Source organism: Cicer arietinum, chromosome 6, assembly GCF_000331145.2.
Source record: "Cicer arietinum cultivar CDC Frontier isolate Library 1 chromosome 6, Cicar.CDCFrontier_v2.0, whole genome shotgun sequence".
Classification (NCBI taxonomy): domain Eukaryota; kingdom Viridiplantae; phylum Streptophyta; class Magnoliopsida; order Fabales; family Fabaceae; genus Cicer; species Cicer arietinum.
Window position 1 is genome coordinate 12,630,455 of NC_021165.2, and position 23,511 is coordinate 12,653,965.

Sequence of the window (23,511 nt, forward strand, 5' to 3'; positions counted from 1 at the left end):
TGTAAACTATTAAATTATAATCGATAGTAAAAAAAACTTTCTACAATCACTTTTAATTGCGGGAATCGATTTTCAATTCACGTGCCTCTTCTTCCAGGCAAAAACTATAAAAGCAAAACTCTTTACACCAATCTAAACAAAACTTCAAAGTCTTCTTTTGCATTGAATATACGGTACTCCACGACCATAGACACCAATATATATTAATTACTATTTTTGACTAAATATTACTAGTATTATTATTGAATGTGATTAATATAATATAACTATTATTAAAAGAATAATAACATAAACATAATAATTATTCTTATTAGTGCAGACTAATACGAGTTAATTACACTTATCACAATTAATATATAAACCATAATGAAGACATTCGTGAATCAATACAAATTTGGCAGTTTTATTTAAATTAAATGCCATATTTGAAGAAAATTTCAATACAATCAGTAAGTGAAATGCCATAAAAACAGAAAATAACAACAATGTAGAAAAACATAATAAAAAATAGGGTTGAGCTAAAAACAGAATGTGTGTTACATATAAAGTAGTTTTCATCCATATTAAAACGAAATACATTTAATTAACCCTAAACTTAACTTAATAGTTGTGCATTATTATTTGCAAGTATATTTCAATATCTTTTAGTTTCTACAAACTTACATAGAAAGCAGTTCTAGTCCATATTAAAACGACACTATAATTTGTTGGATCTTTTGTTGGAAGTATGCTGCAAATCTTGAACAAGAAGATGATGAACTTGATGATGATGAAGGTTGCACAAATAAATTATAAAGCGTGTATCACACTAAGTTTTATGTTCGATTCGCATCCATCAATCTATATATATTGGATGCAAACGAGTTAACCGACGAATCTCTTTCAGGATACTTTGGAATCCTTGAAGTGAATTGTACATTTACATCGAGCCTATCGATCAATGATAGTTTACATAATAAAGTTCATTCATTTACTCTCCTGCACTAGAGAAAATAAGAAATGACTCAGAAATATTTTTGACATAATTTTGACTCATATAACATGAACTTTGTGTTGTTTATCTTGTGTTCTTTCTGCCTCTAAAATATCTCTATTTATAGAGATACTCATATCAATTAGTGAAAGAAAATAACTCTTCAACTCATACCAATTGGTGAAAGAAAACAACTCATTAGAAAGATTGTAACTTTTGATAACTTAATAGATGCATTAGTTTGAATTAAACTCAAACATCGCAACCACTTAACCAAGTGATACATTAAGTTATTTAATTTTGCAACATTAATATAGCTATTAGAGAATTTCCAATATATTTTAGAAATTTCCCTCACATAATTATCCTTCAACTTAATTTAACATTTGTATCTTATTATTTGCAAGCATATTTTAAACATTATAAATAGTTTATCGACAAAAAATTATAATATTTTTTACTTTAGATTAAGTAAATATGAAATTTTGTAAATGTAATACATGATTTATGATTTTGATGTCTTTAACATTAAAATGAGTAACTTTATATATCTCACATCAATCACATATACATCTCTTATAACTAATGTTGCAAAAAAAATAAATATTTTTCGATAAATTTAGGCTACTCGATTCCTCCATCTTTCATATTGTGTCGACAAATATTATTCTCAAAATCAAGTATCCATGTGAGAGCTTCGATGTTTTCCTTCTTCTAAGTTTTCTTCAAACGACAACTTCTCTTTGAAGTTTCTACATCAGACCTTCACTTTAGAGACTAAACAAAAGGAAAACATTGACTTTAAATTTTTTTTTTTTAATAGGGTTAACACCACTTTCAAATAATAAAAATATTGCTGTGAAAACTTTCTCTTGACACACTATTTGCAAATGATGAAAAGTTCATAAGATCATAAAAATAGGAAGATGTCAAGGTTATTTGGAGTCCATAACATATATGATTATAGAAAATGCTCATATGCCTCTCATTTTTGTCCATTAATCACTTAATACACTACCATAAGCTCTGATATGATAATTCATTTTACATTACTGAAAGTTAAGATTCAATAAAAATCTTAACAAAATGAAGTTAGGTGATTACCCACCTATGATTATAAACTTGAAAGAATTGCAAGACTTATAGCTCGGACATATCTCATGAGTAGGGGCTGGTCCAATGATGAAACAACTAAAATTCTAATTTAGGCAACCGATTATATATATATATTATTTTATTAATTGTTATAAATAAAAATTCCATAGTACCTACAAATGCTAACCTGAAACACAATGGTATTTATGAAGTTAAAAAAAAGTGTATTTGCAAAATACATAGACAACAATGAGATGAGGTGGGGGTAGGGATGTTTTTCATTTTCAATTTGTAATACACGCACTTAAAATTACTAGACTACATTTCTTATGAGGGTAGATTTGTAATTTGAGAGACTTGTGGTACTATTTTTATTCCCATCCTCTAAATGCTTTGATGCGATTTTATTTGTCTTTCTTAAAAAAAATATTTATCTGTCCATAGGTCCCAAAAGTAGTTAACAAGAGTCTTGGAAGTAATGTGAAATTGACATCCTTAAACAAAATGACTTAACTTCTTAAAGTTTACTTTAGACTCGTTCACACCATGATAGTTAGGCACGAGAACGAAACGGAGACTTCGATATGCATTTGCATCTATATATATATATATAATTTAAAAATTATATATATTATAATTATTATAATAAAATTATTATTATTAAACAATAATCAAATTAAACAATGTTCTTTTATAGAAATAAAATTATAATTTTTAATATTAAAAAAATTATATAATATATAATATGTACATGTATATAAAATTAAAAAATTACAATAACATTATCAATGGAACGAATTCGGGTAGAAATCAACACTTAAATTCGACTCAACTCTAAATTTTAATTTTAAAAAAACTCACACTCGCACTAAATTAAAACGAATTTTTTTAATTCCAATCTAAATGAATTTGAATGAATATAAGCGGGACAATTTATATTTTCATCTCTATTAAAATGCTAACAAATGGTATCTAATTGATTTTCACAAAAGAAATATTTATATATAAATTTTAAAAATAATATGATTATTTAAATATTGAGATGTTTTTCAATATCTATATACTATCGATCAATATATATATAATTACCGCCAAAATTATCGGTTTATTCATTCTTTTAACTAGTAGTCATGTCATCTATAAATTTACCATTTTCATTCATTTCGCTTTTCTATCCATAGTTTTCTCTCTCATATTTTTCGTGCATTCTCTTATACTTATTGGGCCTCGATGTTCGGTCGTACGTTTCTATTACATAATACCCCCTTTTTCTAGGTAAACACATTGCCAATATATTTGTATTTTAATATTTTTTGTGCTTTTAATTTCTTATCTCTTTTGGGTATTTTTGGTTGAGAGAAAAAGTAAGAAAAGAAAAAGAGACACGATGAAAAATAAAATGGAGTTGATGTATTGATAATTTGACGTAAAAGAAATAAAAGAAGAGAATTGTGTCTTTTTATTTTCCCTTATTTGGTTGAGTATAATGTTTTTGCTAAAATATAATTTTGATCGAGTTATTTTAATAAATTTATAATTTTGATCCTACTATTTTAAAAATATTGACATCGACATCCTTTTTTAATTTGAGCTTCAATATTGACAATGTGCTGGGTGGTGTGTAGAAAAATTTAAATGATGATGTAAATATAAATTTAATTTTAAATTATTTAATATTATTTAAATAATATTTGAAAATAAAAAATAAATATCTTAAAAACATCTGAAAATATAAAATAAAATTAATTTTAATTAAACTTTTAAAATTAATTTTATTTGTTTTAAAAAATTTACAATAAAAAAATCAAATTTTTGTTTAATTTACTTTAAACCTGTATTGGATTTTTTTTAATTACTTTTGCTTGTGTCAATGCCATAATTCACTGACCATAACGTCATAAGTCATACTTTTTTAAAGCAAGGAAAATAATATTTTAATTTTTTTTTTGGTGAAATATATTTTCTTTTAAAACTGACTTTTTTTCCATAAATTTTTAATGCAAAGAAAATAATTTTTTTAGCAAAAATATAATTTTTTTGTAGAAATTAATAATATTATATTAATTAATTTAAATAAAATTAAAATTCTACAGCAAAATGATTTTTTCTATCACTTAAATTATTGCCACGTCATCAACATTAAAACTCAAATTAAGAAGGAATATCAAATTAAAAAAAATAGAGGAACAAAAATTGTAGATATACAAAACTGAAAGATTAAAATTGCATTTTATTCAATTTTTTAACTTAAGTTTGGATATAAATTGAGAATAGATAAATTTATTTTCTTTAAATGATAAAAGTACCCTTTGTTTAAAAAATATAATTGAAAGAGAAAATGATTGATTTTTTATTTATGTTTATTTGATTAAGAATTTATATGAACTTACTAAATAACTTAAATTACTTTATCTGATATAATTTACGTATTTAGTTTTTTACTAATTACATATTTAATCTTATTTATTATATCAGTACAATTTAATAATTAATTTTTTAAGTACATTGATTGCTTAATTCAGTTATTCCATTTAAATTGTCAATATAATTAATAGATAGTTAAGTTAAATCCTATAACAATAATGTGATATCACTCCTTCATCTTTCTATGTCTATGTACAACCCTTCATTGAAAGATTAATATTTAAAACATGATGAAATATTCGTATCGACATTTATCGTATTAGTACGTGTATTTCATTTATAGATGCTTTTTTTTTTTTCTTTCTCTCTATTATGTTATTGTCAAATAAATGGATAGTTTTCATATATATTAATATAATATTATTTATGTATTTGAGTTTATTTGTATCAAATTTTTTAGGGTTTTATTATTTTACGTTGTACTTAGTTTTCTTTTATATATAAGACAAATATTAAAATGAAATTTTTAATTTTTATTTTGAAAGCGAGTTCTCATATTCGAATATGATAATAAAATATCCAATTTAACAATATCAACATTTGTCAGTTGAAATAAAATTTAAGAATATATTATGACTATTTTTAAATAGTTAAAAGATTAATATTATCTTTAACTTATATTGACATATCATTTACAATTTAAATAAAATAGTTTGAATTTTTAAATTTTTTGTGTTTATTTTTATTGTAAGTTAAACTTTTAAAATTAGATTAAAACTTTAAAAATATTTGAGAGTGTTGTAATCGAATATAATTTATGACATTTTTATTTTTATTGTTATTTTATATTGAGATTTTATTAATTTAAATTTTATAGTTAAATTATATGAAAAAATTCATATTTGTTATTGAAGTACTACTCATACTTTATTTGTCTTTTAAATATCATGGTATATATCTTGTGAATATCCTAGTTAGATTATATATAAAGAACGACGTTTTTTTTACAGATGTCCTAGTTAAATTTGAGCATGTACGCAAGTAAACATGTTTTCCTCATAGTATTTCTCCCACCAAATTATAACATTTTCACTAGCTTATAGCTCTTTTAGGGATCAAGTCATTTTAAAGCCAACAAATCACTTTATAATATAAAGTGAATAATACAAATATTTGATAACAAATCAAATGTCAAACGTGCATAATAGCACATTATTAGTTCGTTGAAACAACTATCCTTTATGTTTTATAATTGTAATTTATATTAATTGAAAATTGATTAAATTTAAATCGCCATTACAATTGAGTTGAATTTAACTTTTTTATAAAAACTTCCTCCAAATTGAATCTAACCGTAAATATTTTAAAATTTAAAATGAGTGATTTTTCATCAGATTTAGTCCAAGTATATCATTTTTATTCAAAACTCTTAATTATATTTTATATTAAGATTTATATACAAAATATTATATTTTTGTATAATAGATGCAAGGCAGAGATGCAATAATATGAATGATAATTTTGTTTATCAATAAAAAGGTAACATCTCGGGGTGCAATCATCTATGAATAAAAAATAATAAATAATTAAAAAAATAAAATTATATTAATAATATCAAATAAGATATATTTAATAAAAAAATATATCAAATTTAATGCAATTGAGTAAATGTGTCAAAATAAATAACTTGGTATATTATTTTAACAACTCTCTCTTATTTTAGAGATAAGATAATAATTCATTCTATTTTACTAACAATAAATAAAAAAAATAAAAAATAAATTATATTAATAAAATTAAATAAAATATATTAAATTAAAAATATATATTACATTAGAAAACATACATTAAATTTTAATTAATCATTGTCTATCTAACTGTTCTCCAGTTCTATATTTAGACTATTGTCGAACTCATCTATTATAGTTAATTAAAATTTGATGTATTTTTTAATTTAATGTAGTTTGTTTGATTTTATTTACATAATATAATTTTTATTTCTTAGATACACAGGAAAAAGAGGAGAAACTTGCAAACAAATAAAATGCAATTGCTAATTTCTATGCAAAATAGGAAATAATTTTTAAAATAATAAATACGTTATTTATTTTGATATATTTAATTAACTGCATTAACTGTGATTATTTTTTAATTAAATTTATTATTTAATTTTTATTAATATAATTTTATTTTTTAAATTAATAATTAATAATTTATTATAAAAATAAATAAATAAATAATTATAGATGATCACATATTTGTGATTAATATTCTATTAAAGAAAAAAATTATTAATGACATTTTTGTCTTGCGACCTTTTAAAATAAATAAAATTAAAAGTAATTATATATAAATTTTAATATAAAATATAATAAATAATTTTAAATAAAAAGAAGACGTAAAAGATAATGTTATTTTATTTTTAAAGAATATCAATTTTCTATTATTTGTAATTGTCCAATTGTCAACCTCACGGGCACGGGCACTATCCCTCTTCACGCGTGCTCCAATCCAACGGTCACCATGGCACCCGCAATAAACGGAAGTGCATTTCCAAGAACAATGTCGATCCAATCCAACGGCTCAGATCATCCATGTTTGACCCATCCCATCACGCCTTTCATTCACATCTTGAAATAGAATTTGCTCCAAATCTCAATATCTCATTTCTTCAAAAAAAAAAATCTACACATTTCCATCACCACCAAAACCTTCTCTGATCCATCTTCAATTTCCTTTCACACCTTTCTATTCTTCACAAATCTAAGGTCCTGCTCTATCACTGTGTTTATTTTCCATTTAAAATTATCAAATTTGTAAAATCATTTTGTTTTTTGGGTGTGATTTTAGTTTACATATGTTGAGTGTTCTCTTTGCTGATTTCTATTTTTGATTTTTTTTTTTATAAATTGATTCGCTGATTTGGTACTGTATGTGGTTTTGATGTAAAGTTTTGAACTTTAGGCTGTAGTTGACTGCAAAAACTTATTTAAGTTGATGGGTATGAAAGTTGAATAGTGGACTGTGCTTGAGATTAGGTTTATGGTTTTTTTATGTAGCCTTCGTTTTTTTTTTTTTTTTGTTTCTCTTATTTGTTGGATATGTAATGCTTTGTAAAATCTGAACTGGGATAATAACTGGTTTTTCTTTTCATATTTTGTTTTAAATTTATTTTGGATTTGATTTTTATTTGAGTTAGATTTGAGTGAAGTACTCTTTACTTGTCTTGGTTATCTGACATTTATGTTTGCTTTTGCATTTTAATAGAAGTCTGATTTTTGACAATTTCAGGTTAGACTTTTGGGTTTGCCTTTTATGATATTCTGGAGTTGAGCTAAATCAAGATGCCGTGGGTTTCCTTGTTTGTGGATCATAAGAGAAACTGTGTTCGTTTGGTGGTGTTTTTTCGTGTGATTCTGTAATTTAATTAGCTGAGGTAAGAGATTTTTTCCTGCTAATTTGCTACTATTTATAGAGTATAATTTGTAAAATTAGTTCATGTCATAATCTAAGTTCTAATGTAAACTTAATTATAATATATTTGTAACTGTTTTTCTACTGCTTGCTGTGGAAAGCAGAAATTGTGGTGTTAATGCTGTTGTTTTGAATTGATTGGGAACATCAATATCTCCTTCCTTGTATGGCATAACAGTACACTAACAATACACAACATCAATATATAGTTTCATACTTTATGAACATTGTATAGAATCTTATGCTTACTCTTTTATGTTATCCACTGCTTCTTATTTCCTCTGATCCAATAATTTTATCCTTTCTTGCTGCTGCAGGTGATAGCTTTAGAGGGACTCCTCTAATTAGTGTTTTTTTTCCCTTTCATTACCAAAACTGCTGGAGGGTTGAGAATGTTCTTTGCCAAAGTTGGGTACATTAAGATGAGTGTTGGAGTCATTGCATACAGTCAATTGATGTTGGTTTGTCAGGTAAATACTTCTTCTTCCCTTATTTCCGTGTTGACACTTTCCATGGAGACTGATATTGGATTCGAACATCAGATGGAATTTTGCATCACTCCTCTGATATGGCCTGCAAGATATTGTAATTTGAACTATCTGTAACACATGACATAATATTGTCAAAAAGAGGATTTAACTATTTTTTAGTTTCCAAAAAAATTAAAGGCTGAGCTCCATTATCTTGTTATTGCTAATGGCTTTATAAAGCCACATGCTCTGAAGGTTGTTTGATAACTTTTTGTACATACCGACTTTCAGAATGGGATGGTAGTTTTCTCTAGTTATAAACCGTCTCTTATAGAATTGCAGTACTGAACATCACTGCATTTACTAATTGTCTCTATTAGCTGTGAAATATTATTTTGGTTTTATCCCTGTTTGCTACTTTTTATACCACCATTTTCTTTTGCAGGCTGAATATTTTCGTCAGTTGCTTAAACCTGTTACGTAGTCTAGCTTAAAGGAACATTGATTTGGGGAGGGATTGCCTTGTATTGAACCACATCATTAGAAGGCTGCCAGATGAGATGAAGTTTTAATTTGTAAAAGTTGACATTATTTTTTATAGATGGAATTGGAATTACCTTAGTACCTGCTGTTTAGTTGTTACATCACTGTAGGAACTTTCATCCAGCTTTAGTACAAAATAATTTCCAGTTACATTGGCCAAATCCACACTACTTGCACACGTAGCTTAGTCAGAGTGAATAATTATTATAATGCAGACTCACGAGTATTTTATCCCGGGAAAGACGGTACATCCTTTGGCAGATGAAGCCGTTGGTACTTATATGAATGCTCCACATGCTTCTACCTTTGATGCAGTTTTCCCTTCTGGTGTGAGACATATGACACCATTTGAAAGGTTTAAATTGCAGCCTTCTGAGGTTTGCCCCAAGAAATTCATTGTCTTTGATCAAACCGATCAACAAAGCAGGATTTTTTTTAATCCTGCGACGACCTACAAGTTTAACAGTCCCGGCTTCAACACCCATGCTGCGTTTACTCAAGATTTTGAAAAGGATAAAATTAATCAAATGGAAAGGGAATTGTCATCTTCCTTTGAAGAGGATTCTAAGGACATTGATGCGTTGTTGAGCCTAGAAACGGATGAACTAGCGAACTATGATGAGGAAGAAGTCAGCACAGCAAGGACCCGTGAAAAAGACGAAAGTACATCTGATACTTGCTCCAGTTATCGCACGAAATCGAGGAAGAAGAGGTTGTTATCATCTTCTGCGCAAAACTCTTCTGGGTCCAGGAGTTACTGCAACAGTGAAAAGAAACAACACCTGGAGATGAAGAGGATGGTGAAGATGTTGAGAAATATTGTGCCTGGTGGAGGAAACCAGATGGATACTGTTACCGTTTTGGACGAAGCTGTAAAGTACCTCAAGACTCTCAAGGTTGAAGTGGAGCAATTCGGAGTCGGACCATGAAACTGTTAGTTTGACAGTGCATATGTTGCTGCTGCTGTCAAACTCTTTGTTATCGACTACTTTCCAGCCTCGCTCACCTTCCTCATTAAGTCATTACCTTTCGTGGGAAGATGCTCCTTGCAAAGTAATAAATTAACAGTGCCCTTTTACTTATTCTGGTCATGTAAGAAAATTCTCTAATATTAATTGCACTTGGAAATATGTTTGACACTTTTGCTGGTTTATTTCTTTTCTTATGAATAGTGGGGATTGACTGAAGGTTCTTTCCTAACAATAACGTTCATTATTATGCATGTTATACCATGAATGTAATGTACTATAAATTCACTAGACTGATAATTTCTCACTTATGCTTCATACATGTTTTGTTAATTCTTCTTGCACCCTGGATTTGTATTTGCATGCTGCTGCTGTGGTGTATGCTATGCTTAGAAAACAGATTTTTTGAGCATGCTTTATTTAAGCAAGGCTCGCTCAAATCTCCGTTGTGTTAATTTTCTCTATAGTTGTTCTGGTCATCCTTCATTGAAATGTACAAAAGTTGTTTCAATTATCAAAGATCATTGTCGTGTATGCATTGAATGTGCATTTTCGTACCACTGGCTCCCAATAGTGCAGTTAGTGGCGCACCACTTAACCTTTTTTTCTTCAGTGGCATTCTAGCTTTATGCTAGTTTAGGCCCCACGGTGTTTCAAGTTCCATCTCGTTGCATAACCTTTCGGCGCCCTAGAATGAATGCTAAATATTTGAATACTTTTTTTTATCCCTCTTTCTTCTATCCTATGTCCAGGTGCATGAAAACATAACGATGCATGCTCAGTTAAAGCTTCACTTTAGATTTGATTTCGATAACTATTTATACCATAACTATGGCTTCCCAATAAGCATGTCTTCCCAATTTTATTCTGTTGGCTGAATGTAATTTATCGAATCCAAATGTTGAATATTAATTTTTTATTGAATAGATCAATTATGCAAAATGTTGTGAAATAAAAGATTTGATTGAAGTTTTATCAGTTTTTAATTTCATTTTTTTTAAATATAGTTAATATCAATCAACACATACTACCATAAAGGTTAAAACTAGAAAAAGATCCTCGTCAAAACTGTGATATTGATTCAGCTTGCAAGCAGGTTAAAATCATGGTCGCTTAGCAACATTTATATTCACATCAGGCAAGTGTTATTGATTCCCAACCACCATTGCATCCCAAAACTTGTATAGCAGGAAAATAAATTTTCATATGTCAAATCGCTGCTATATACATTTAGATTTAAAACCAAAGTACATTGGGATTGGAATCCATAAGGCCTTTTAAGTGCTTGCATCCACCATCATCATTTTCTCTCATTCTTGCTCCAAGGTTCCACATATTCTAAAGAAACTTCAATAAGCTTTGTGCAAACTCCAACGGGACAAGAACATATACAGCAAAGGTCAACACATTATATAGGACTAGCTCTTGATGTCTGCAAAAATGACAGCACTGATGTCACTGCACAATTCTTAATGTAGGTCAATCTGCAGCAAAGTCACAAACATGACAAAAACAAAGTAGAAAAGAAAGGACATGCATGAACTAGCTCCAAGAGTATATGAAAGGCTACAAGATGTGTTACAAAGATAAAAGAATGGCAACAATAATAACCATTAAGGTAAGACAAAAGCATAACTACTATCAGATGAAGGAAACTCATACACAAAAATAAACGAACCATGCTAGCCAGTTCACTAAAAGTTATTTTTAGCAATTTGTTGACATGATAATATTCTGCATGGATGTACTATTTCTGTATATGCTCGATCAACATTCAACTTCACCTTGTGACTTGTGTGATGACACTTGTCAGAAACAATGTGATTTTGAATCTTAAAGCCTCAACCGTCAAGAGCTATCCATGTAAAAAACATTTTTTCTACTGATGGAGGACAAGATAAGGAAAAAAGATTTCAGAATCAACAACTGAATACCACAAAGATAATTTGAGCAAAGGAAGAGATGGGTTATATAGCGACCTGATTCTGCATGCTTGTTACTGTAGTCCAGCGCTGAGGATGATGAACTGCAACTGAACTGTTAGCAACAAAAGCTAATGTACTTGATTCTTCTAGTACACCGACAGCTTCTGCAGGAGGTAATTCCCTCATTACCCACAGTACCACTGCTGAGGGTATTGATGAACCTGGAAAAAGTGTAAGCTTCAGAATTAAAGGAAGGGAATCCATTTCTAAAAGCAATCAGTAATAAAAAGTATTATTAGGCCACACGGCAGGTACAACTTTTTCAGAGACTGTCATTACACTCAAAAGGGAAAAAATAAAAAGATTCCTGCAACTGAACTATGAGGCGATAACTATATTAACATCACATACCCACAAAATAATACAAAATCAGTAGAAGGGAGACATAAACATCACTCATACGCTGCGGATGCCAGTGATACATCATCTGCAATAATAAAATAATGTGACTGCTAGTTCGGGAAATTAACCCTTTCAGCAAGGATAAAAAAAACTCTTGCAAGTTAACTCATACATACAGGAACGTCGGTTAAAAGTTCTACACAGGAACTTGATGTGAAGCATAGTACAGAGACCACAGTTAAACCTGCAACCTGATAAAATGAAACACTTTCAATAATTTATAAAATAATTATGCACATCAGCACAAGCCTGCGTCTCTGTCTCTATACACGTGCATTGGTTTAAAATAAGCATCTAAATTATGCATTAGATACAAAGGTAGATAAAGTGCAGGCAGCCATGAGTGGGCACCCAGAGGACCACAAGCCCTTGAAATTAAATAAGTTCAGTCACAAAGGCCGTGTGTTATCTAATGCTCCAAAGGAAACAGCAATCTAGTACCTTCCCCATTTCAGATGAAGGTTTCTCAGCTCTCACTTTGCTCATCTTCAAGCATAATAGGATTCCTGCAAAGGAACCATACCACAAATTACAATGAAAAACTATTATGTCTACAAAAAAGGCATCTCATACTCAGGAGTAGTACTCACTAGTCATTAACACTTATACATAAACATTATTGACTTGTATGTTTTTAAATTATTAATTAATTCACCCAAAGCTTGTCATGTAATCGATATTCATTTTTATTTGCAAATGGAAATTTCCTTCTATAATATTAGAGTAGAAAAAAAGATGAAAACCATAAGCACAAGCTCTTTCTATGATTTTGACTTTTTTGAATGTCATTGGTGTGAAGTATCTACTGTCTTTGAACTCGGTATAATTTTGTGGCTTACCCAACATAACCCTAAAATGGTTATTATTATAGAGAAGAATAAATATTTCTTTTGTTATGAACAGAGAAATAGTTCAGTGTATCTCACCATAAAAGCAAGTTTTTTTTCCCTATAACTTTAGACTTATATATTTTTGTTTTGATAAACAACCAGTAACGATAATCAAATTATAACAACAGAGTTTGAAATTGCATAATACTCGTATCACATATGTTAGAAAAATGTATTATGTAGAATCTAAAATTTATTTGATTTAACAGTAACCTCCTTCTAGCTAATCAGCTGATTATATAGGTTCATGAATTGATTGATGCCGATGCATTTACAAAAACACAAACTAGAACATCCCCTCAAGCAAGAGAAGAAAATCAACTCCAAACCCACTTAAATTAGAATGAAAAAACAACTAAAATAGCAGTTGCTCACCATAACATGCTAATGCTCCTCCTAAGAAAAGCATTCCAATAGCAGAAACATCCAAGTACACCTGCATGCGAACTTTGGTCACCAAAACGTGCACGAAAATATTGTTGAAAGACTAAGAAAACACCCATGGTTCATCAAAACTACGGCATCTAGGTTTACAGTACAAATTCATCCTCGTCCAAACAACATATACCACAGTTCTTCCCTCTCTTTTTCAATCAGAAAATTAGAAGAACCCCCTCCAAATATTTCTATTTAAAGCAAGCTTTACTTTTGAAATAAACTAGTATCAGTTACACAGGGTACATAACCATTGTACAAAGGTGTCTGACAGATATTTGGGAGATTGGATAGATATGCATGATTGATTCTTCGATATCTGTTGTTTATTGTCTATTTTTCTTATTTCTTTTTAAGGAGGATCTCCTATTCTTAATAATCTCTCTAGTTGTTGTAATGAACTTCTTCCTTATAAAAAATGTTCACAGAAATATTTTGAACCAATCAAATCAATAGACAACAAACACAAGTTTGGCTGGGCTTTGTGATGGGTTACCCAAATACAAACATGTCGACGAGTCCCACATTGACAACGGATATGACCTAAGTAATGGTTATACGGCTTGGACAATTCTCACCTTACAAGTTGATTTTGTAGTATTGAGTTAGACCCTAGGCCGAATTCTAAGAAAGTACCAGAGACTGTCCTATTTTTGTTAGTGGACTAAGTTCTCATTTATTCACGCTCTAGATATCCAATCCTCTGCATGAGGGAGGGGTTTGAGATTCTTGTTATTTCACCCACACCAATACTTATAAGTTTTGGACAGTTCTCACCTTAAACACTATTTTGAGGGATTAAGTTATTGCCTGAAACTCAAATTCTAAGATGTTATCAGAGTCTATCAAGACCTCGGGCTAGGAAGTTTCCTCCTAGTCCTTAGCAATAAGAGCTCTATTCCACGCCTTTTTTGATGTAGTTTACCTTTTTTTTTATCAATAAAATACATTCTTCCAGTTAGATAGCAGCAGTTCCTATATCTATGCCTCTTTCTCTTGACAAGAAAAAAATATTGAATTCGGCGAAAAGGGTCCTTGGTATGTTTAGAATTTCGTATGACATCAAAATCAAATACAAGCTACTTTATATAGTAAATGTAAACTTAGGTTTTCTAATTAAAAATAATAGACAAGTAATCTTTTACTTCCTATTTGAAGAAGAAAAGAAAGAGACAGTCGTTTAGAGAAAAAGTCATTCCCAACTTTTATGCCAGTATTTGCTACTAAGAAAGTTGGAGTGCTGCATGGCATCAGAGATTATAAATAACAACCACCACCAGAAAAAATTTCCATTAGATGAGACCGACTACACGAGTCAATCATCGCCATTGTATTCTGGCATAAACTAGACCATCAGCAAGTCACTTAGATCTAGTTTTTTAATGGATTATAGATTATATAAAACAAAATAAGTTGCAGTGCCCATACCCGAGCTGCCACTTCAGAGTCAATTGGATTCTTTCCAAGCCCAATCCATATTATTACAGAAAATGCCATCATGGTGATGAAAATTAGTAACATAACCTGGCGAATGATATCCAAGTTATTATATATGAAGGAAGTACATAGTGAAGTTTATATATGAATGTCAGTTAAGAAGAAAATGATAAGACAAAAAACAGAGCTACATATGAATAAGCACTTGTTTTTCTCATACCAAAAGCACAATCTTTTGACGATTTCCGATACGGGAAAAACGAATAGGAAAACACTTTCTATGTCTGTCCCTGTTTCTTAAAATTGATTCATTTGAAGTTTTTCCCAACAAAGGTTCCTCAGAAAAACTTCCTTCATAGTCATCGTCATCGTTTGACTGATGGCAAAGGTCAACCCTGCATAAAGTAGTTCATATTTAGCAATACCATTAGCCTAAAATTATATTAGATATATATCTTTACAAGTACTGTGCAATTCTCATCCAATAATTCACTGCATTATCATGTTAATGCTAGCAGATGACTTAGAGAGTTAGATGATCAAATACACATGCAAAAGTGGGGACCAAGCTTCCAACAGTCATACCGCCTCGGCTCGTGATATTTTTAGCCAAATATCATTATTCTAACAAGATTATGTAAAGAGAAAAGGAAATAGTAAAAAATTGAAAATTTAATATTAATGTTTTTATTTTGCAACACCACATATTATGATGGCTACTTAATATTAATGTTTTAATTTTGCCTCTTTCACTACTGTTTCGCTGCTGGTTTTAGGTTGCTTATGAAGATTTACTTCGGTAGATAAAATATTGTCATAACTCCAGTTCCACTTTTTCGGCTGCACAAAGTGGTAATTCATTTGTTTGCATCTCACCTTCCCTTTAGCCCATTGGTTCTTGACTTTGGTGCATCTGACCACATTACTAGTATACGGCTCTTTTCTCCTCTTTGACCACTTCTGGTTATTTACTTAGGATAGTCTCAGCCAATGGTTTTAAACCATAATCCCAAGGGATTGACACTGTCCCTTAGCCCATGGGTTCTCGATTCTGGTACATCTGACCAAATTACTGGTATAAGGCTATTTTCTCCTCTCACCATTTCTTGTTATTTACCTAGGATAGTCTCAACCAATGGTTTTGAAGCACAATCCCAAGGGATTGACACTGTCCAAATCCTCCCTTCGAGTTACATCTATCTTTTATGTGCCTGGATGCCCATTTTTTTTAATTCCTATCAGTCGATTGACTCGTTCTCATGACTGTGTTGTCACCTTTACTAATTGCAATGTTACTTTGCAAGAGTCTATTGACCTCTATTATCTCTCAAACCCATCCACGACGTGCCTATCACATATTTCTCCTCTTACTATACATGCTCAATTACGTCATTCGAGTCTTCCCAAACTTCAATAGTTAGTACCTAATCTTTCCAAATTATCTAGCTTACATTGTGAGTTGCGTCAGTTAGGGAAACACTACTCGTAGTGATTTCCTATCCGTTTACTTTAGTTCACTCAGATGTTTGAGGTTCTTTTCGTACTATTTCTACTTTCAAGTCTAGATACTCTGTTACATTTATTGATGATTTTTCCTATTGCACGTGATTATTTTTAATTAAAAATAGGTCCGAATTATTGTTTATTTTTGAACAATTTCATACAGAAATTAAAACTCAATTTGATGTATCAATTTGCACTTTGCGCAAAGATAATGCCCGTGAATATTTTCCTAATTAGTTTTAAAATTTTAAGGTCTCTAACAGCATTCTTCATCAAACATCTTGTGCTCATACACCTCAACAAAATGGGGTAGTCGAACACAAATCGACATCTTAATGAAATCACTAGCACTCTCCTTCTTCATGGAAATGAGCCATTTCGTTTTTGGGGCGATGTTGTATTAACAACATGATATCGTATTTCCTTGATAACAAAGTCCCTCACTCGATCCTCTTCACTCACTTCCTCCTCGTGTCTTCGGGTCTACATGTTCCTACCACAATCTCACTCTTAGTCTTGACAAACTTTCAACTCGATCACAAAAATGTGCCTTTCTTGGTTATTATCGGTCCCAAAAAGATTATTGTTGTTATTCTCCTACTTTTCGACGACATCTCATATCGACTGATGTCACAATTTTTGAGTTTGTTACATACTATGGGTCGTTTTTTGGCCCTCTGTCTGCAACCATTCCTGTAGACCCACCAAAGTTTGTTTCACCTGTTTTTTTAATACTAGAGCCTATTACGTATGTCCCACATGAGACACTTACAGTTACCTCTCCTGTTGTCTCGCCTGAGACTCTTCAGACATGTTGCGGTTGTCAACCACCATCGGTTGTACATGTCCTACACCCGTTCTTGAAACCGAGGTCATTCCAGACGTTCCTCCTCCACCACCTCCTTGATATTCTTATTGTTATTCGTAAAGGCATACACCCTAATTGTAACTCATCCCTCAGTACATTGGTTTGAGTTACCATCGTCTTTCTCCTTTGCATTACACTTCCTTGTCTTTTGTTTCTATTCCTAAACTCCAGCTGAAGCTTTATCCCACTCAGAGTGCAGACAAGCAATGATTGACGAGATGTATGCCCTTCTGAGTAGTGGTACCTTGGAATTGATTCCTTTACCATCTAGAAAGTCTTTAGTAGTATGTCGTTGACTTTATACGGTGAAAGTTAGTCTTGATGGTAAAATTGATCGCTTTAAAGCTCATTTGGTGGCAAAAGGGTACACTCCTTGAGCTTGGTTTGCCAGATTTAACACAATAGTGCAACAATTAGGTATGATTCGAAGCGAAGCCGATCATTCTCTGTTTTATCGCCACTCTGCCAAGAATGCATTTACTTAATTGTCTATGTAGATGATCAACATAACATACTCCAGTTGAAACAACATCTATCTCATCAGTTTCAAACTGAAGATCTTGGCACACTTCGCTACTTCTTGGGTATTGAGATAGCCCAATCTAAGGATGGCTTAGTAATTTCACAAAGGAAATATGCCATGAATCTTCTTGAAGAGACAGGTTTATTGAATGTCAAGTCGGTTGATACTCCTATGAATCCAAATGTCAAACCTATACCTAATCAGAGGGGCCATTTTCAGATTTAGGGTTTAGGGTAAATTAAATCATCTCACAGTCACCCCTCCAGACATTTCAGTTTGAAGAGGCAACACAATTTGAAAGGTGATCCACTTCTTGGTATTGTGTTCTTGTTGGAGGAAACTTAATATCCTAGAAGAGTAAGAAACAAAGTGTAGTTGCAAGATCTAGCACTGAAGCTGAATATAGTGTTATGGCATTAGTGACTTGTGAGCTCATTTGGTTGAAACAATTACTCAGAGATTCAGTTTGAAGAGACAACACAAATGACATTATTCTGTGATAATCAAGCAACATTGCATATGGATTCTAATCCAATTTTTCATGGGAGGACAAACATATTAAGATAGATTGTCCCTTTGTAAGGGAGAAGATTGAATCAATGACATCACCAGTAGCTTTGTTAATTCCAATGATCAATTGGTAGATGTCTTCACTAAGTCCTCGAGGTCAACGAATCAATTATATATCTAACAAACTTGGTGCATATGATTTACATGCTCCAACTTGAGGGGGAGTGTTGATAATATACTTATGATCTTTATATTTATTGCATATCATATCATGTAAATAGAGATAATATCTCCTATATTTATTTGTGTATTTTATTGCCTTGAGCCTATATAAAACCGACTCCGTTGTGTAGTTCAGACACACGGTTTCACCAAATGTCTCTCATTGAACATTAACAATAAGTGAAGTTACATACCAGAAAGATAGAAGGAGAAGAAATGCTGCAAAACAAAGTACTTTGGGGAATGCTGCAAAACAATTTTCAACAGTTTAAATAATTTAAACAATAAAAGCTTATCACTGGTGTCTAGTTAATACAGAACAAAGGCTTACCCATAAAGATAAAACCAAAAGAGTGTGACCAATATGTCCATCCCTTGCAAGCAGCAAGAAGTATCAATGCCAAATAAGTGAAGTAACCTGAAATTTGAAGTTAAGAAGTTTGTATCAATGCCCTACACATTCAGGGACTAAAATGATAGTTTACCTATTAGAAGCAAAAATACCTACTTTCACACTTCTTAAGGCTAATAGTTAAGTCCATTTAATTTTCTTAATTTCATGTAAAAAAAAAAAAAAGGGAATACATTTACTAACATACACCTAATTATAATGGTTATCTCCTCCGAACATTAAGTAACTAATGTACATATATTTTTGGAACAATGGCATTAAATGTGAATAGATTAGTTGACAGATTCTTATATTTGAGACCAACAAATACATGGGTTATTTTGATTATAACTGAGGCCCAAGGGAGAAGCATTTATCCTACATGTTGTTATAAATACAGAGTGCGGTATGATTTAGAAACATAGAAATCACAAATTCAACACGGTTATCAGAGTGAGTTATGATTATGTGACACATAGGGTTCATCACAGCCGCTGCCAGCAGTAAGCTGCTGCCAGAAAAGTTTTCCGGCAAGCTTTCATACTTTTCCAGCACTTCTGTATCTCTATTCTGCGAGCCTTCTAAATAATTTGACTTCTATCTCCCAATTTGTCCAACACCAAAGTTTCATCTGCAGAAGACCTTTCATGCTCCCACACGCACTCTGCGCATTGACTTGGTTTTTCATCACCGCAGTTGTCGTTAGTCGTGCAAAGGTACATCCAGTGATATCTCTGGCCAATTTTTTGACGACAAGATCGCCCCACCCATAGGTCCTAGATCTACCATTATTTTGGAGTTTCAGAACACTGTGACATAGTTTCCCGTGCAAACAACCCTTTTTGGACACAATTTCTCTCTCTCTCTCTCTCTCTCTCTCTCTCTCTCTCTCCCCCCTCTACAAAGATCTGGCCTTGTTTGGTTATGTTGTGGCTTGTGATTTCTTATTAGCTCTTCTCAGTTCGTCAACATTTCCATCTTGCTTTCTTCCTGTTGTGCGCATTCACTATGCTTCATCCAATCCGTTCTTCTCAAGAACGTTGATAAAATAAACACCAGATACCATATGGAAAGATGGTGGAGGCAGTATTTGGTCAAATGATAATAGAGAAGGAACAATGGCAAAAGAGCCAAGACCTGATAGTGGAGGAGGAAATATTATTGAGTACACATCTACCAACCCAAATGACAACATGTGGACCTTGGATGACCTTGTCTCTAGCCTATGAGTGCAACAACGAAGAAGTTGTGTGAGCTCTCAAATCAATTACTAAGGCCAATTAAGATGAGAAGAAACGGCGTCACCAAAGAATAATTGGCGATAGATGGTGATGGTGGTGGTAGTAGAAGCATTATTGGGCATTAGTTAAGTTGTGGTTTTGACAACATAAATGAATGGCTAATGTGGAAATATTAATGGACGAGGTGATGATGGGTTCGAAAGCAAGAAAGTAATGGTTTAGGTAGAGATGATGATAGGAAGTGTGAGTGACGTAGTGAAAATAAGCGGTGAGTTTTAATGTTCATATTAGCAACCTTTGAAGCATGTGTGGAGGAAGGAAATGGTGGCGTGGGTCATAGTGATCCACAACCCCCAAATGCAAAGGAACACATTGTTAATAGTCTGGCATTTCCAAAATGGAAATGGAGAGTATTATGTGGACGTAGATAATTATCTCCTGTTTCACTTGGATTATATTTCTATACTTTTGGTGATACTTCTAATGGTGTAAAGGAAAACAGGAATCAACTATCTAGCATATCCGGTACTACCTCTAACAACCTATGCAAGTATAAGACATTATATAACTGCAGTGGATATTTGGTAGAGAAATGAGATCTCCTGTCATTTCTAACAAGATACTAATGCCAAACAAAATGGAATAGAATGAAGGGGGGAAACCAAGAAGATAATTAGTAAAACAAAACTTCAAGGTTGATGGTATGCTACTAATGAATGCATGTCATGACAGGTATGAAACTATACAATTTTCTGAAGAAATGGCACGGTTGTGAATAAAACCTATCTAAATCCAATTATTATTATATATGAAGATAAAGTAATAGATAAAATATCAGGATGGCTTCATATGCTGTTGCAAAATATGAAATAATAAAAGGCTCAATGCTAACCATTAAAAAAAGGAAATGATAAAAAATTAACAATCGGGACCTAAAATATATCATGTGATGATCACTTTACAGTAGACTTGAACATTAATAGTAAATACAACTAACCCCAATTCGAAGAACCAATCAATAGATGAAACACCTGCAACCCATCATATTTACATTTCATGAGAAGGTAGAGTATATTTAACAAAAGCTGGTGTAATAGCAAGTAATAAGCCTAGAGTGGTAAGTAACAAGAAAACTAAATACCCATAGAAAAGTTTATATATTTATAAAAGTTCAAAGAATAAGTAATAGAAGTAGCATATTCCTAATATGTGCAATATACAAATAGCTATATTGCTATATTCCATCGCATGTCTATCCTTTCTTATTATAAAGCCAGCAGCATTGAAATCAGCTTCTGTAGACACATGGACGTTACATTGTGGCTAGAGTTTGTTGCATAAACTGAACATTTAAGATATACACAAACAATAAAACATGCAGCACTGCATCAGCAAAATTTAGCAAGGATGGGTAGCAAATGGTGAAAAGAAGGGTCTGGGAAATCTGGAGTAAGGGTGGCAGATATTACCATCTAGAAAGTAACAAGCAGATAGTTACTTAAATAGTAACAAAAACATACTCTCCAGCTTTACTATAAACACAACAAGACCATTGATTTATATCCTGATTTTAAAATGCATGTTGAGTTGGAAAGGCTCTCAATTCTTGATAATTGGTACAGTACAGCACAACCATATTTAGTGTGAGAGACTAAAGTATTGATCAGTAAATTGTGGCCAGTCATGTATCAATTATTAGTTGTTACCTTTACAAACTAAACAAGTTCATCCATTCAGAAAATATCAAAACAAACTAAACAAGTTCATCCATTCAGAAAATATCAAGTCATAGTAGCAATTAGAAAGATAGTAGCTTGAAAAATGCACTTACTTTTTGTCGAGTCCAACCCTCTTGTAAGCTTCTCAAGTGAATCCTCAGTAACTGTGGTACGAAAATAAAAAAACAAAAAAACCGACAATGAGTAAAAGAAAAGAACAACATCAATAATTCACACTACAGCACAAGGAGCTCAAATCTCAATTTCTCAAAGTCAATATCATGAAATACAATCCCAAACACTCGATTCTTGTACTGAATAACTAGAGAACTCAAGTGGAAGTGAAATTAAGATTAAGTTAATTAACCAAGTTTGACAATTTCGCATGCTCTAATTATTCCTAACTGAAATTGTATTTAGAAAAGGTGTTCAATAAAATATTTGTCAGAAATGAAATTTTTACTAAAAAAGAGTTACAATTCTCTGGTCTGTCAAAGTCATTAGGGCATTAAAAAGTCACTATAAACAGCAAATAGACAGACACTACACAATTGAATTTGTCAATCAGGAAGAAACAGTAAGAAAATTGAGAATCTGAATTGATTCCGTAAAATAAAAACACATTTTCCATGCCTAGTTTGTTATCCATCCATGTGACATTCTGACGTAAGAAATGCAAGAAAACCTAAATTGATGGGGGAAAAAAAGAATGAAAAATGGTAGAAAACCTGTAAAGAAGCAATGAAAGCAATGATCGCGTGAAGGAGAGAGAGAACGAGAATGAGAGGGAAGAGAGGATAGGGGAAACAGTGTCCGGCACCGAATCCCGTCATGGTGTGAGGTTGTTGAATAGAAGAAGAAGAAGAAAGGGAAAAATGCGTCGTTGGTGTTGTATACTCTCTTTCTCAGAGAGAAGAGAGAAGAGAGAAGAGAGATCTCTATTTATTTATTTATTTTAAAAATATATTTATCTATCTGTGTGCATGTAAGAGAGGAACAACTACACCGGCATATGAAATGGAAGGGCAAAAAGGGTATAAATAAATCTGTTGTGATTTTGCCAGCCACCAAGAAAATGAATTATGGTCGTCTTTCTTTCTTTCTGTGGAGAAAAGACGCCTCTTCTTTTCCCTCACATGATTCTAATCATCATTCATTTTATTCATTATATTAACAAATCCAACTCTTCTTCTCTCTCTCTCTCGCGGCACACGTTTTTCTTACCTTACAAAAACCTCACTACCTTTGTCAAATGTCAAATTAATTTCACTGCTGTGAATCCATTTTATTCTAATTATGTATGCATAAATAATATTAATTATTCATTTTATTATTATAAAATGCTATTAGCTATTTAATATGTCAAAGCCACGTTGGATTGGTTAATTCAACCCAAATCTTTTAATCATTTGAGTCAATTTTACAATCAATGTATTAAAAGGAAAAAAATTATGAAAGATTGTACGGTTGGAATGAGGCAATTTTAGGATAGACTGAGA

The 23,511-nt window shown here is 31.4% G+C and overlaps 2 protein-coding genes across 6 annotated transcripts; one reads left to right on the forward strand and one right to left on the reverse strand.

Moving 5' to 3' along the window:
* Nucleotides 1-7,043: 7,043 nt before the first annotated feature.
* On the forward strand, nt 7,044-10,205 carry LOC101491896 (transcription factor bHLH144). The gene is made up of 4 exons (XM_004504632.4): nt 7,044-7,200; nt 7,724-7,868; nt 8,224-8,376; nt 8,822-10,205. Exon 4 carries the CDS (start codon nt 9,129-9,131, stop codon nt 9,846-9,848), a length of 720 nt encoding a protein of 239 aa, XP_004504689.1. The 5' UTR covers nt 7,044-7,200; nt 7,724-7,868; nt 8,224-8,376; nt 8,822-9,128; the 3' UTR covers nt 9,849-10,205.
* Nucleotides 10,206-10,943: 738 nt separating this feature from the next.
* Nucleotides 10,944-23,199, reverse strand: LOC101492232 (tobamovirus multiplication protein 1-like). 5 transcript variants are annotated; one of them, XR_190004.4, is made up of 14 exons: nt 22,741-23,199; nt 22,126-22,176; nt 21,292-21,325; nt 18,994-19,080; nt 18,857-18,908; nt 15,257-15,431; nt 15,028-15,123; nt 13,540-13,600; nt 12,716-12,780; nt 12,391-12,465; nt 12,224-12,299; nt 11,867-12,033; nt 11,672-11,769; nt 10,944-11,319 (listed from the first exon to the last, which is right to left on the reverse strand). XR_190004.4 is itself a non-coding variant. In XM_004504633.4 (13 exons), the coding sequence occupies exons 1-13, from the start codon at nt 22,843-22,845 to the stop codon at nt 11,296-11,298; spliced, it is 1,068 nt and encodes a 355-aa protein (XP_004504690.1). In that variant the 5' UTR covers nt 22,846-23,199; the 3' UTR covers nt 10,944-11,295. The 5 variants fall into 5 exon arrangements, 3 of the variants coding, with proteins under 3 accessions (XP_004504690.1, XP_012572479.1, XP_012572480.1); XR_012163723.1 differs by having other exon boundaries at nt 10,944-11,371; XM_004504633.4 differs by lacking the exon at nt 11,672-11,769.
* Between the last annotated feature and the right edge of the window lie 312 nt (nt 23,200-23,511).

Excerpts from the sequence above, each read along its gene's own strand:
- LOC101491896 (XM_004504632.4), top strand. The coding sequence starts at position 9,129 with ATGCAGACTCACGAGTATTTTATCCCGGGAAAGACGGTACATCCTTTG.
- LOC101492232 (XM_004504633.4), bottom strand. The coding sequence starts at position 22,845 with ATGACGGGATTCGGTGCCGGACACTGTTTCCCCTATCCTCTCTTCCCT. Across the intron at positions 21,326-22,125 it reads AGGGTTGGACTCGACAAAAA|GTGTTTCATCTATTGATTGG; the intron begins GTAAGTGCATTT and ends GATGGGTTGCAG. Across the intron at positions 12,781-13,539 it reads AGGAGCATTAGCATGTTATG|GAATCCTATTATGCTTGAAG; the intron begins GTGAGCAACTGC and ends GTTCCTTTGCAG.